This window comes from Melitaea cinxia, chromosome 12, assembly GCF_905220565.1.
Source record: "Melitaea cinxia chromosome 12, ilMelCinx1.1, whole genome shotgun sequence".
NCBI classification, from domain to species: domain Eukaryota; kingdom Metazoa; phylum Arthropoda; class Insecta; order Lepidoptera; family Nymphalidae; genus Melitaea; species Melitaea cinxia.
This window is the reverse complement of record NC_059405.1, coordinates 1-14,097: the sequence shown is the minus strand read 5'-3', so window position 1 is coordinate 14,097 and position 14,097 is coordinate 1. Positions and strand designations below refer to the sequence as shown.

Genomic DNA, 14,097 nt, shown 5'->3' with positions numbered 1-14,097 from the left:
AGTGCTGACTTCTTTATAACATAACTATATGTAATCTGTACGTTTTCTTAGAAATTTATTTATGTTAGTGTTTTGTTTTAAGTTCCGTACATAAAATAATTTATTTACCTTTTATATCTTTTAAAAAAATTATAATTCGTATTTTTTTTGTTCAATAAGCTATTTGGTTTACAATAAATGTTTGCATTGGTTCAAATAGTCACAACTGTATTGTCTTAATTACTTACGTGTCTAATTGGTCACTAGCTCTCATCAGGCTTACAAGCTAGTCAAGCTGTATTATTATTATTTTTTATACAACCAGGCTGGCAAACAAGCGTACGGCTCACATGATGGTAAGCGATTAGCCTAGCTTATAGACGCCTGGAACACCAGAAGTATCACAAGCGCGTTGCCAACCCTATCCCCAATCCCCCCATGAGCTCTGGTCACCTTACTCACCAACAGGAACACAATACTGCTTGAAAACAGTATTATTTAGCTGTGATCTTCTGTACAGTCGAGGTACTACCCCAGTCGGGCTGCTCCATATTTTGAGCAGGAAATTTCCTACTGTGTCTGAGTTGAAGTATTACAAATAGGGTAGCTACGTTATTTTGTATTGATAGATAAATGTAATCGTCGTCTGGATATTCATAATAAAATTATATTTATTAGTATAACCTAATGTGCTAGCACGTGTTGGCGTTATTATAGACGACATAAACTGTGTAAAAATCAAAATATAAATTCATATTCTTACAAGTCACATGTTTTCCCACACTACTGTGTGTACATGTTGCGTATTATTGGGAATATCGCGAGTTTCTAATCTATTTATAGGAAATTATAGTTTACTACCATTCTATTTCACTTGATGAGCAAAATCATTCCTTGGCTTAGGATTTGATAGAGTTTTTCTGAGGCACATAAAATATTTCAAATCACTATTATTCACAATTTGATGATTTTCGATAGGATAATGTTCTTAATAGTAGGCTTAATATACATACATACATACAAGGATATTGTCATAGTCAAAAAAATTAAAATGTTATCTAAAATCTAGAAGTAGCTTGAGCATTAGCAGCTGGCTCTTCGTTTTTTCGTTGCTTGTGCTTCTGCAAGGCGATCTCCTCAGCCTCCTGGATGGTGTCGGGTAGCCTCGTGTTGAGGGTCTCCGGCGTGGTCATCATCAGACACCCGGCAACCAGTGCCGTTGCGCCGAACAGGACCGATGGCAGCCAGTCGACATAAATAGCCTGGTTGAAGTTACATTCAAACTTATGTATGTACGAAAATACACAAAAAAAATGGTAGCACAAGTTCTTTGATAAAGATTTTATTTTCCAATAAATATTGCTAGCAATAGTTTTATAAACTAATGAAATTTTCACAGACTAATTACCCTATTTAAAAATTATCGATAGTGAAAAGAAAGTGGGAGAATAGTAAATTTCTCACAAGTAACGGCATCTGCGGCGCCACGATGGACCCGATACGGCCGATCATGGAACAGAAGCCCAGCAGCGAGTGACGCGCGTGCGTGGGGAAGAGCTCCGACGTGTACATGTAGATGCCGCTGAAGGCCTGCGTGATCGCTATCTTCCCCACCAGGTACAGAAGCGTCGCCAGCCAGGACATGTCTGACGATGGAGACATTGGTGCAAGATGATTACAACTGATGCAAGTTGTTCTGCGATAACTTTTATGCATGTTCTAAATCATTACAGCCTATACGGTCCACTGCTGGACATAGGCCTCCACCAGTTTACGCCAAAACTAAACGTGAACTCATGTGTTTTGCCCATAGTCACCACGCTGGGCAGGCGAGTTGGTGACCGCAGTAATGGCTTTGTCGCACCGAAGACGCTGCTGTCCGTCTTCGGCTCTAATCATGTTCTAAATATGAGTTGCCATTTTTTCTAACAAACAGTTCAGTGTTTACAGCTTATGAGTGAGAGATGATATGTAAGGGTAGGAGGGGGGGGGGTGCAGGTAACCAAAGCCAGTGAAAATCAATCTAATACCACATTTATTTGGAATAATGGTATATGCAAAAACAGCAATTTCGCAATTAATAATTTAAACCACAGAAAATCATTGACATACACAGCTGAGTGTGCGGTATCTCGTTCATACAGCTTCTTGACTAATTCAAATATAAAATAATAATAAATAAAATAGACAAGACAAAGAAAGAATGATTTGACTTATCCTTCAATTTCTTGCCTCCGACTGCATGTTATGTACGATGTTGCATAAAATTTCGAAGGACTATCGTATTGATATGTCTACGTGTACATCATGTTTGATATTGTTGTGATTTATTTAGCTGGCTCTGTGTAATTATTGAATTTTTATCTTGCTCCAACTTTTTCAGTTGATTTTCTATTAGTTGTTCTTCACGCAGGCAAGTTTTTTTTTATTCGTATTTTATTTATGTCTTTTTAGTTAGACTAATGACGCAATCGGTTCAATTTATTAAAAGACTACATCATGTGATTGATTGAGTAATTTTTTACCGACGAAAAAAAAACAGAGGAGGTTCTAAAGTTGCCACGTATATATATTTTTTTATGTTTGACCATGCATAACTTTTTACAGAGTAGTCCGAATTTGATAATTCTTTTTTTTTTTAATTGGAAAGGCTACACCCCAAAATTAATTGTCACCTAGGTGGTGAGAAATAAGCGCGGCTCGCAGCTTACTTGGCATAGGCATAAGAAATAGTAAATAAGTCCACATTTTTCATAGTTTCTTATTGTATTTTTTATTAGTATTACTGTAATAATAATCATGATATATCTTTTTGAAATCCTTGATTTGAGCCCTTAAATTTGATACCCATATTGTTATATTCGAAAAAAAAATTTTTTTTATTAACTATAATGGCTTCGCACATCCGCCATGTTTGATTTTTTTTAACATCACCTATCTAAGAACACTTGGGCCACTAAGACAAATCTAACGATACCTCAATTATGTAAATCCGATCAGCGGTTCTGGAGATATGGGGTAGTAAAGAATATTACATACATACAAGATACGTGCGAAAAACACAACCCTTCCTTGGCAGTCGGGTAAAAAGGTGTGCTTTTATTATAGTTGCATTATTTTAAAATCGTTTGTTTCGTCTAAATAAAAACTTCACTTATATTTCACCACGTTAATCACATACCTTGCTATAATGGTATTATTGGTAGAACTTACTCGGAGGTACAAACGCTATCGCCGTACAGGAGAACCCGCAGACAACGAACGCGATCAACAGCGTCCTCTTTCTCCCAATCCGATCGAGCACCAGCGCGTTGATGACCACCGCGATCACCTCCACGCTCACCACCAACATATAGTTGGTGTATTTGTCACCAGCCAACGACACGGAATTGATGGCCAGCCCGTAGAACACGAACGTGCAAGTAATCCACCACCAGGAGCAGATGGCCAGCCTCGTCATTATTATCGGCGACCGCATCACTTGCATCCACAATCCTTTTTCTTTTTCTATATTTTCACCTCTCTTGATTTTCTCGTCAACAGTCGTTAATTGTTGCATGATTTCTTCTGATAATGTAACTTTATTCATTTTCGCCGCCTTTTCTACGATCTCCAGAGCTTCTTCTTTGCGTCCTTTCGATAAGAGCCATCGGATACTCTCAGGGAGGAAGTAGATGTAGGACAGGAATAATAGCGACGGAGGGTACGCCACTAAGATAAAGGTTCGCCAGTACGGGAAGGTCTTACACAGAAGAGCGTAGCTTAAGCCTCCTAAGACCAGCATAATTCCGAGGAACGCCGTCGTCAATACTCGTTTATTTTGGCCAAGGAGTTCGATAGCTGAAAACATATTAAATTATAATTTAATATTTTTACTTAGGATGCTTTACTCATTTAATCGAATAGTAAGGTTTAATTTTTTCTTCATTTGAAAAATAATTATTATTGTGCAATAATTATAAAAAAAAAATACTAAATAAAAGTGGATAGAATTTATTACTAAGGATGTATGCAGCTGGGAAGGTGCTAGCACCAGCAACGGTCTCTAAGAACTCCACGATGACGTACATCTCGTAGCTGATGGAGAACGCCTTCAGGGAGCCGATGGCACCGACCAGGGTAGAGCTCAGTATCAGAGCGCGCTTCCGCCCCCAGCTAGAATAATCGTAAACTATTTTCAGAATGGCTCGTAACACGCGTCAACGACAAAGAATCGTAAAGCGAGTTATAACAGTCGGTAAAATAAATGTTCTATTACTTTTAGCGCTCGATGATATCAAACAGATTAATTTCATAACTAAATTATTTGAATGACTTTCGAGTTAGAATCTTAGTCGATGAGTCTTTCTTTTAGTTAACAGTGAAAAAAATGTTAACTATTTCTTGTATAAAATTGTGTGAAAACGATGCTTCTGAATTATTATTTATTTATTTTTTATTAAATATCTTTTTATCAAAAGCCAATAATGAGCGCAAGATAATGGTTTCATGAGCATGTAACATTGTTTTAGTTTGAGAGTGTTGTCATAGGCTCAAAGTAAGGTCGCATAATCTCAAATAGGACCGTTGCTAAATTCGTCTCGACGACTTTTTTTAAACATCTTCCAAAAATGGAGTAGGTTCTCAATTCGACGGTATTTTGATATGTGTTACCACATAACTATTGATTGGGTGAACCGATTTCGATGATCCTTTTTTTATCGATAGCTGGTGATTATCGCATATTACCATTACCATTTAAATTTCATCAACATTTGATAATTAGTTCTTTTTGTGTAATCTTTTGTGTGGCTACGGCAGCAAAGAATATAGCCACCTCCTCTCTTCCTGTGGGTGTCGTAAGTGGCGACTAAGGGATAACACAGTGCCACTACCACCTTGGAACTTAAAAAGCCGACAGATGGCGGGATAACCATCCAACTTCTGGTTTTGAAATACACAGGCCGAAAACAGGCAGCAACGTCTTCGGTGCGATAAAGCCAGCCCTGCGGTAACCAACCCGCCTGCCCAGCGTGGTGACTCTGGACAAAACACATGAGTTCACGCTAAAAATGGCGTGAACGTATGGAGGCCTATGTCCAGCAGTGGACTGTGATAGGCTGAAATGATGATGATGATGAATGATGAGTAATCTTTGATAACGTGTATTTACTTGACAATTTTTTCGTCTACTTACGTTGTATGTATTACTTGTCAATGTAATTGAAGTAGATTTTTTTGTTTTCGAGCGAACACAATTATTATCGGTAAACAAACATACGGTCTACCTGACGGTAAGCGGACGAAGTGCTACATTATGTGACAAGGGTTGAGATAAGGTCAAAAATTTGTGACATCATATTTCAAAATATAATATATCTAATTGTTCGTATTAAAAAGTGGTATTTTAGCTAAATACTTTCAAAAATTATCTTTGCAATTAAAGTTTTAATTGTTTTGTGTGTAATTTGACATTAATTAAAACAGAAATAAAAATAATGTTGAAACTGATATGCAAAACTGAAAAACATGTGACGTCACGCTAGGTAGTGGGGGTCTCATAAATGTCATCATCTGTGACAAGGATAGGGGAGGAACCAAAAATTTTGAAATACGTTTGACTTAGTGTATATATGTATACCGACCAATTTTCGGCCATGGCGACCACTTCGACCCCTTACAGGGCTTGGCACTGGTGCGCCCGGAGATGGCTTATATAGCCGATTTTTGCCGCAAACTCCCTTGCACAAAGTGGGAGAGTGAGATTACCTCTCTCATAATTATAGTGAATGGCGGCGAGTGGACGGTCTTTGAGCTCATCGCGCTTGGCGTCGAGGTCAGCTTAATGTATGGATGACTTAATGTATGGGTGACCTCAAACTGCTAATTTGGTAGATCCAAAAATGTATGTAAATAAGCAAAATACTGACCGGTCGGATACGTAGCCGAGTATGGGCAGCGAGACCAGCATGCCCATGTTGTGGATGGTGCCCACCAGCGTGCGCTTCCAGTCCTGGCACGCCAGGTTGAACTGGAATACATCAAAAATATATTGATATTAAATCAAAACGCCCAAAGTGTCGAAAATACTGAAATAAACAATACAAACACAAACATTCAAACAATGACCAACTTAACGCCTCGAACGCTTCTCACTGATCGGCTCCCACTAGGGTTAACTCCTGTGTCTTGGGTCCGGAAACACAGAATACACAACGCCCAGACCGCGGCAAACATCTGGCCTAATACATTTATTTTGTTTAATATTTGCCATGTGCGGGAATCGAACCCGTAACTGCCAGTGTAAAAGCCAGTGCTGTAGCGGTTGCGCCAATACGTTATCATATTTATGGCCTGAACAAACATTTGTCATTTTTAGAGATTTAACTGGCAGCCGCTGAGACAAGAGCTAGGTCCCGTGATCATAGCGCTAACCCTGCGTTGCGTTTTTTTTTTACGTTTTAAGAAAGAAATTATTACAAACTTAGATTTATTCAATCAACCTCGCCTATGATGATTATATTAAAATATTGTAGGTATTTGCTTAAAAAAAAATCCAACTTCTATCACGTCGACAAGTAATACAACGCAGATATATGAAAAAATATTCAATTAAATACGTATTACTAGACACAACTCATGACCATGCACTACCTTTCGATTAAAAATATAAAGAATAATTGAAATCAGTACATCCAGTAAAAACCTCTGAGACAAATCATATAAAACAATGGAGTCGAATTGAGAATATTCGAAATTGAGAGATATTTATATATGTGTATGTATATGTGTATGTATATGTGTATATGTATGTGTGTATATGTGTGCTTTATATAATATACTAAAATATTTATTTATCTGATTTTTTATGATTATTATGATAAAACCTCCTTAAATATGTAAACAATTTGTTTAACGTTATTTATTATTGATTTTTCTTCCTTGATATGTGCACACTTCAAACCGCTGATACTGTATCGTTTCCAGTACCAACAGGCTATCTGGAGGAAATCGCTCTTTAGCGATAAGATCGTCTTTGTATCTTTCTTTATATGTGTCGTTTTGGTATCAAGGGACACAAAGCACTAACACAAAAATCAGATCGTGGCAAACGTCTGTACGGCTCATGCAAACATAGGTATGAGCACATTTGCGCCGTGGCCGTTGCCGTAAACTACGGTGTGTTCACTGCGCTAACCGGTCCTAAAAATGTCCTCAAAATACCTCCGTATAAATACGTTTATGTAGGCAATAGAAAGCATTCAAAGAGGGCACGTAAAGTGCAAATTCACGCTAACTCGTCTTAATAAATAACACCCGTGTTTGTACGTCGATGTAACATAATAACAGGCGACCGCAACATCTGCGACTACTAAGCAAACGAAAAACCCGGCTAAGCACGAGTCGAACTGTTACAATTAGCTCCGTACTACTTCCACTGCATGAAACTGGATCCCGAAACGGTCTGAAGTAAACGAATTTGATGTTGTGAAATACATTTTTTTTTGTCTAACACAAACACGTGTGTGATTTTTGAAGTAAAACTTCTTTAGAATCGTTGTGATTTTGGAACTCGATGAAACGAAAATGCGTCACAACAAAGAAACAAACACATAAATGTATAGGAGAGAATGAGATACAATACATTACACCGTATTTTATATTCTTAGTAAAAAAAATCTCTCTAAGCTCTCGTGAGCTACTTTTCAGAAGTGTCACTTCTGCGGTGTGTAAATTGCACATATATTTTTTATTTTTTAACCGACTTCAAAAAAGGAGGAGAATTTTTTTAAATGTATGTTCAGGGATAACTTCGTCGCTTATGAACCGATTTTAATTATTCTTTTTTTGTTGGAAAGGGGATATCCTAAGTGTGGTACTATACCATAAGGAAACCAGGATCTGATGATGGGATTTCAGAGAAATCGAGGGAAAACCCTTGAAAATCTGCATAATTTTTTGTACCGATTTGGATGATTTTTAATTTAATCGAAAGCCGATGTTTATCATGTGTTTATAAATTTCATCGAGATCTGATTACAACTTTTGGAGTAATCTTTGATAATGCGTATTTACTTGACTATTTTTTCGTCTACCTACGTTGTATTACTTGTCGATGTAATTGAAGTCGGTTTTTTTTTCGTTTGCGAGCAAACACAATTATTTATACAACTGGTCGGCAAACAAGCGTCAGGCTCACGTATGGTAAGCGATTTCCGTTAGGTCCGGTTACGAAAGTCGGTACGAAAAATAAATAAATAAATAAATATTTATTAAAATGAACACGAGTTGTCGATGAGGAAAACCATCCGGGACTTTTGTTTTTTTTTTGTACGTCTTACATCATTTTTAAATAGTAAGCGAGACTAGTCAGAGCGTCAGAGGCTGGCTGAATATGATCTTAACTGTGAACCGACAACCAACACGGCACTATTGAAAGCCATTAACCCTAAAGAAGAAGAAGAAGAAGAAGACAACCAACACGACATTCCTATCTTATATAATTATCATCAAGTAGTTTCATATTTTAGTCTGCTACGTTTATTATTTATTTCTAAGGGATGGTAAACAGCACAGAAAAAATTATAAAACAAACAAGATTGAAATATAATCAAAAAGGTCAATTACGACCAACCATCCGTTTAAAATTTAAAATAACAAACGTGAAAAACAAAAAAATAAAATAAAACAAAAAAACAAAACTATTAACCTAAATTATTAATTATCATTACTTGTCCCCATGACACTTCCCTACACTTTCTCTTTATTTACAACAACTATAATTAAAAACACTTTTTCAGAAGAGTAACTGCGTAGTTTCTTGCCGATTCTTCTCTGCAGAATTTAAATTTCGAATTGGTCGCTACAAAATTTTCACTTTTAATAATAATTAATTAATTAAAACTAATATAAGTTTTAATTGGAAAATGACGATTCAAATGCGCTTTTGAATCCTACTTGAATGAAATTATTTTTTATTTTGATTTTTATTATATAGGTTATAGCACAGGCTATGGTGCCTGGAAACAATCGCTCTTAGACCGCCTTTGTACATCTTTCTTTATTAACCGACTTCAAAAAAGGAGGGGGTTACTCAATTCGACTGTATATAATTTTTTTTAATGTATGGTCGGGGATAACTTCGTCATATATGAACCGATTTAGATAATTCTTTTTTATTGGAAAGGAGATAGCCTAAGTGTGGCACCTTGATAAGGAAACCAGGATCTGATGATGGAATTCGAGAGCAATCGAGGGAAACCCTCGAAAACCGTAGTGACGACTAGAGCGTTTGTTATTTTTTTTTTTTTTCGTATACTTACGTTGTATTACTTGTCGATGTAATTGCGAGCAAACACAATTATTCGTATTATTTCGTTACGTTTCTTTATAATATACAATGATGAGTAATATTAATATTCATATGACACGGACGGTACTGAATCAGTGTACGAACATTCCACTGTTGGGAATGTAGTGTATTAGCTCATTATAGCGTATTATATTATATTACAACCTTTATAGGAAAAAACTGATCTAGTTTGAATAAACCTTTTTGGTACATAATATACATATATTCTGTTCTGATCTGTTACTATTATATCATTACAGGAAACGCGCTAACGCTTCACTAGAGTACAAGATTCTCTTGGGACTGGGAAAGTGCCTATAACTTATAAAGGAGTACAGCTAAATAACACGGGTCTCTAGTTTTGTGAGTACCTAAGTAAGGTGGCCAGAACTTCAGTGAACGCGCTGTGTTAACAACGGGGCTAGGATCAGCAACGCGCTTATAAATGCCACGACATTGTTTCAGTTATCTATAAGCTACGGTAACGGGCTACCAGACATAACATAGTGACGAGGACTTGTATATTTTTATAGATATTTATTAATAATATTCATTCATCGGTACCTCAGCTACAATGGTGTCTCTAGACGCGTACAGCCAGTGGTCACAGGGCCTCAGTTCCTCAGAGAAGGCCCCCGCGCCGCACGCCTGCTCCGCATCAACGGGAGTCTTGATGAAGCAGCGCCGCTCCCGACTGCTCTCCGGCAGAGCGCTCGTCAGCCAGGGCGGACTGTACTCCGTGCTATTAGCCGCCTCGCATTCTGGTACCATGCATCTGAGATGAAAACTTGTTAATGATGAAAAATAAAATTTACAAGTTAAACTTTTTTTCGTAAGATAGCATAAAGTCATTTAGTATAGCGTTTTTTTAATTGATTGATGATTTAACTGAGGTGTGGCACAGCAGGAATTTCCTGCTCAAAATATGGAGCAGCCCGACTGGGGTAGTACCTCGACCTTACAGAAGATCACGGCTAAATAATACTGTTTTCAAGCAGTATTGTGTTGCTGTTGGTGAGTAAGGTGACCAGAGCTCCTGGGGGGGGGGGGGGATTGGGAATTGAGTCGGCAACGCGCTTGCGATGCTTCTGGTGTTGCAGGCGTCTATAAGCTAGGGTAATCGCTTACCATCAGGTGAGCCGTACACTTGTTAGCGTTTTTTTAATTGATTGATGAACAAAAAATAATAACATAGACATAAAGCGGGAGCTACGCAATAGAGCGTTTTATCAAATTTAATTGAAATTGAACATGTTACAAGTTAAATGATAGTAGTAAAGTCTTTAGTTCCGCTGTGTAGTTATGGCAGTGAAGAATATAGCTGGAGTAGCTGTCTTCCCGTTGGTGTCGTAAGAGGTGACTATCAGGTGAGCCGTACACTTGTTAGCGTTTTTTTAATTGATTGATGAACAAAAAATAATAACATAGACATAAAGCGGGAGCTACGCAATAGAGCGTTTTATCAAATTTAATTGAAATTGAACATGTTACAAGTTAAATGATAGTAGTAAAGTCTTTAGTTCCGCTGTGTAGTTATGGCAGTGAAGAATATAGCTGGAGTAGCTGTCTTCCCGTTGGTGTCGTAAGAGGTGACTTTCACAGTTCCACTACCACCTTGGAACTTATAAAGCCGACCGATGGCGGGATAACCATCCAACTGCTGGCTTTGAAATACACAGCCGAAGATTCAAATTCAAGCAGCAGTGTCTTTAGTGCGACAAAGCCAGCCCTGCGGTCATCAACCCGCCTGCCCAGCGTGGTGAATGTGGTCAAAACACATGAGTACACGCCATTGGCGTGAACTTGTGGAGGTGTATGTCCAGCAGTGGACTCCGATAGGCTGAAGTGATGTCTTAACTTTCGATTTCAATAATTCAAATATTTCGAACATGCGCTTCGAGATTGTTTTAAAAATACAAAAAAAAAACTTTTATTTTGTAACGTTACTGAATAAGGAACTTATAAAAACTTTTGTTCAAACCCTCTATAAAAAAATAAAGATTGAAAAAAAAAACTTTTATTAATTGTTGAAGATTTATTCATTTACAACTGTAGTAATTGTGTTTGCCCGCAAGCGAAAAAAAAACCGACTTCAATTACATCGACAAGTAATACAACGTAAGTAGGCGAAAAAATAGTAAATACGCGTGATCAAACATAACTCAAAAAGTACTTATCAGATCTTACTTGAATTTAAATAAGACCAAATGAAACATACCACCTTTCCATTTAAAAAAAAATCATCGGAATCAGTCCACCTAATCAAAAGCTCTGAGATAACATAGGTAAATTTAAAAAAAAGACTTCAATCGAATTGAGAATTTCCTCCTTTTTGAAAGTCGGTTAAGTAATACGTTGATAATAGTAAACATCATTGATAATATATTCATTTTCGAATCGTTAAATTATACACAATTTTTTTAAACACGTGCTAAGAAAATGTCAACATACACGGCACATGTTTTCCACTTAAATGTTAATTTTAGTTTTAAATTTCATATTTTTAAGGTTTAATTACTAATAATTAATTCCTAAGGACATAAGTTGTTGTTGCGTTTTAGTCAATATACTCGATACTGGCTTCTGCAGCACAGTACTACTAGTACAGGAGTCAGTTATCCTTTTATTGTATGAATTATGATTGTGTCCAATCAAAGTTATTATTCTTATTTTAATGTAGGGTATAGCAGAGATTATTTTGCTCAACCTTAAACAAATGTAATTCTTATATAATTACAGAAAACAGCGAGTCTGAAACACCCAAAGACTAGAAATTAGAATTTAAAATGAAACAAGTTAAATCTCCAGACAAACAACATTCATATAACTATGTTGTAACATAGACACGCAGTCGTCTGTTCTTAAGATAAGCCATTTGGTGCCTGTGTTTTGAATTTCTAGTTCTTTTGGCGCAGGAAAAATAACGAGAGTAACATTTACGATGCAAACTGTCAACGAAGAAGAATTTAGCAACGTGAACGTGTATTTCAAGTAACATAGGTCACATTTTTAGCCTCATTATAATGGTTACAATTTCAAACTTTATATCTATGCTAGTATTTAACAATGTTTTTCCATTCCATTCGAAATGTCGCAGCAATTCGAACGTATATAAGCAGTCTAACCTGCTAGAGATCATATTTAAGACGCTGTTGCTCCTGCAGTATAGGCTTTGCACTAAGAAGTAAGAACTTTTGGACATAGTTCCCTGACGCGCTATAGAACTGAGGCAACCCCAGCAACACCCTAAAAGAGTTATTGACTAAAAGAGTGATTGGCTGAAGTACATATGCAAAAATATTATCAAATGTTTATTCATATAGTTACCTACGTATAATAATATTTCACCCAGACTTGGGACGGCAACAGAACTTGACTTTATGAACCAAAATATAAAAATTTATTCCTGATAATAAAATTTTACCTTCAACTCTTGCAGTAAATTCTTTTTATGCATTTACGTAACGTCTTTATAGCACCAGAGGACCGGTTAGAACACCAAACCTTACGAAAATCTCATTGATCTCTTGAGCTTAACGTGTGCTGGTATGAAGCAAAATGATGTAAATATAAATATATAATAAGGTGTTTGCCGTGGTCTGGTTGTTTGTGCAGACCTTGTGGGTCTCCCTACCGTGCCTCGGAGAGCACGTTAAGCCGTCGGTCCCGGTTGTTATCATATACACCTGATAGCGATCGTTACTCATAGTAGGGAATATATCCGCCAACTCGTATTGGAACAGCGTGGTGGATTAAGCTCTAATCCTTCTCCTACATGGGGAAAGAGGCCTATGCCCAGTAGTGGGATATTACAAGCTGAAGCGTAAGCGTATAAATATATAAACGCTTCACACTCAACGGCCCCCACTACGATTGACTCCTGTGTCGGGGGTCCAGAAACACAATACACAAGCGCAAACGGCCAGACTAAGACAAATATCTGTATTGTTAATACAAATATTGGCCATATGCAACAGCCATAACCCAGTGTTGTGACCGTTGCGCTAACGCGTCTAATTCCTTCAATCGATACACTTCCACCCCTCTTCAACGACAAAAAAGAGAAAATCGCTTCTAACGCCTTTGGAATTTGGAAAGCAATACTTTTTTTTTTGTAATTTCCTTTTAGATCTATTTCGATTTGTTGAAATAATAATATAGTTAACACTGAAATACCTACGATTGTCTTCATGGATTCTATGTAAACAAAATAAAAATATGACTAGCCCTGTAGTGACCCTGCTTTCTGCTCCGACGGTTGTGGGTTCGATTCCCACCCCGAGTCTGGGTGTAATATAAACATAATTATCAGTACTGTATTTATATATGTATTATTATATGTATATTTATCGAAAAAATATGTAGCTATACCAGTCGGCTGTTATCTATAACACAAGCATTGAGTTGCTTACTTTAGGAACAGACGACCGTTGTGTATTGTGTAGATATTTATTTATTTATAATAAAAGAATAGAATTTCCACAACGTGATATAAAACTTATTATTAAAATAGCATGATTCCTTGATTGACGACGCGTTGGCGCAGCGGTCATAGCACTGGATGTGACGCTGGCGATCGCGGGTTCGATTTCCGCTCACGACAAAACATTTGTATCAACCATATAGATGTTAGTCGTGGTCTGGGCGTTGTGTTTGTGTACTGTGTGTGTTTCCGGGCCCCCAACACAGGAGAAAATCCTACTGGGGGATCCCTTGAGTGTGAAGCGTTTATTATCATTATTAATTCCTTTTAGCGGCATATTATACGAAATTATAAGTGAAAAAAA

At 37.1% G+C, this 14,097-nt stretch overlaps 1 protein-coding gene across 1 annotated transcript; it reads right to left on the bottom strand.

Moving 5' to 3' along the window:
• Positions 1 to 594: 594 nt before the first annotated feature.
• LOC123658403 (organic cation transporter protein-like) lies at positions 595 to 10,085 on the bottom strand (the record flags this gene model as incomplete). Its single annotated transcript, XM_045593831.1, has 6 exons — positions 595 to 1,241; positions 1,444 to 1,625; positions 3,193 to 3,819; positions 3,980 to 4,134; positions 5,889 to 5,989; positions 9,875 to 10,085. Coding segments are annotated over 6 exons (1,480 nt in total), but the record flags the coding sequence as incomplete, so codon positions are not given.
• Positions 10,086 to 14,097: the final 4,012 nt, after the last annotated feature.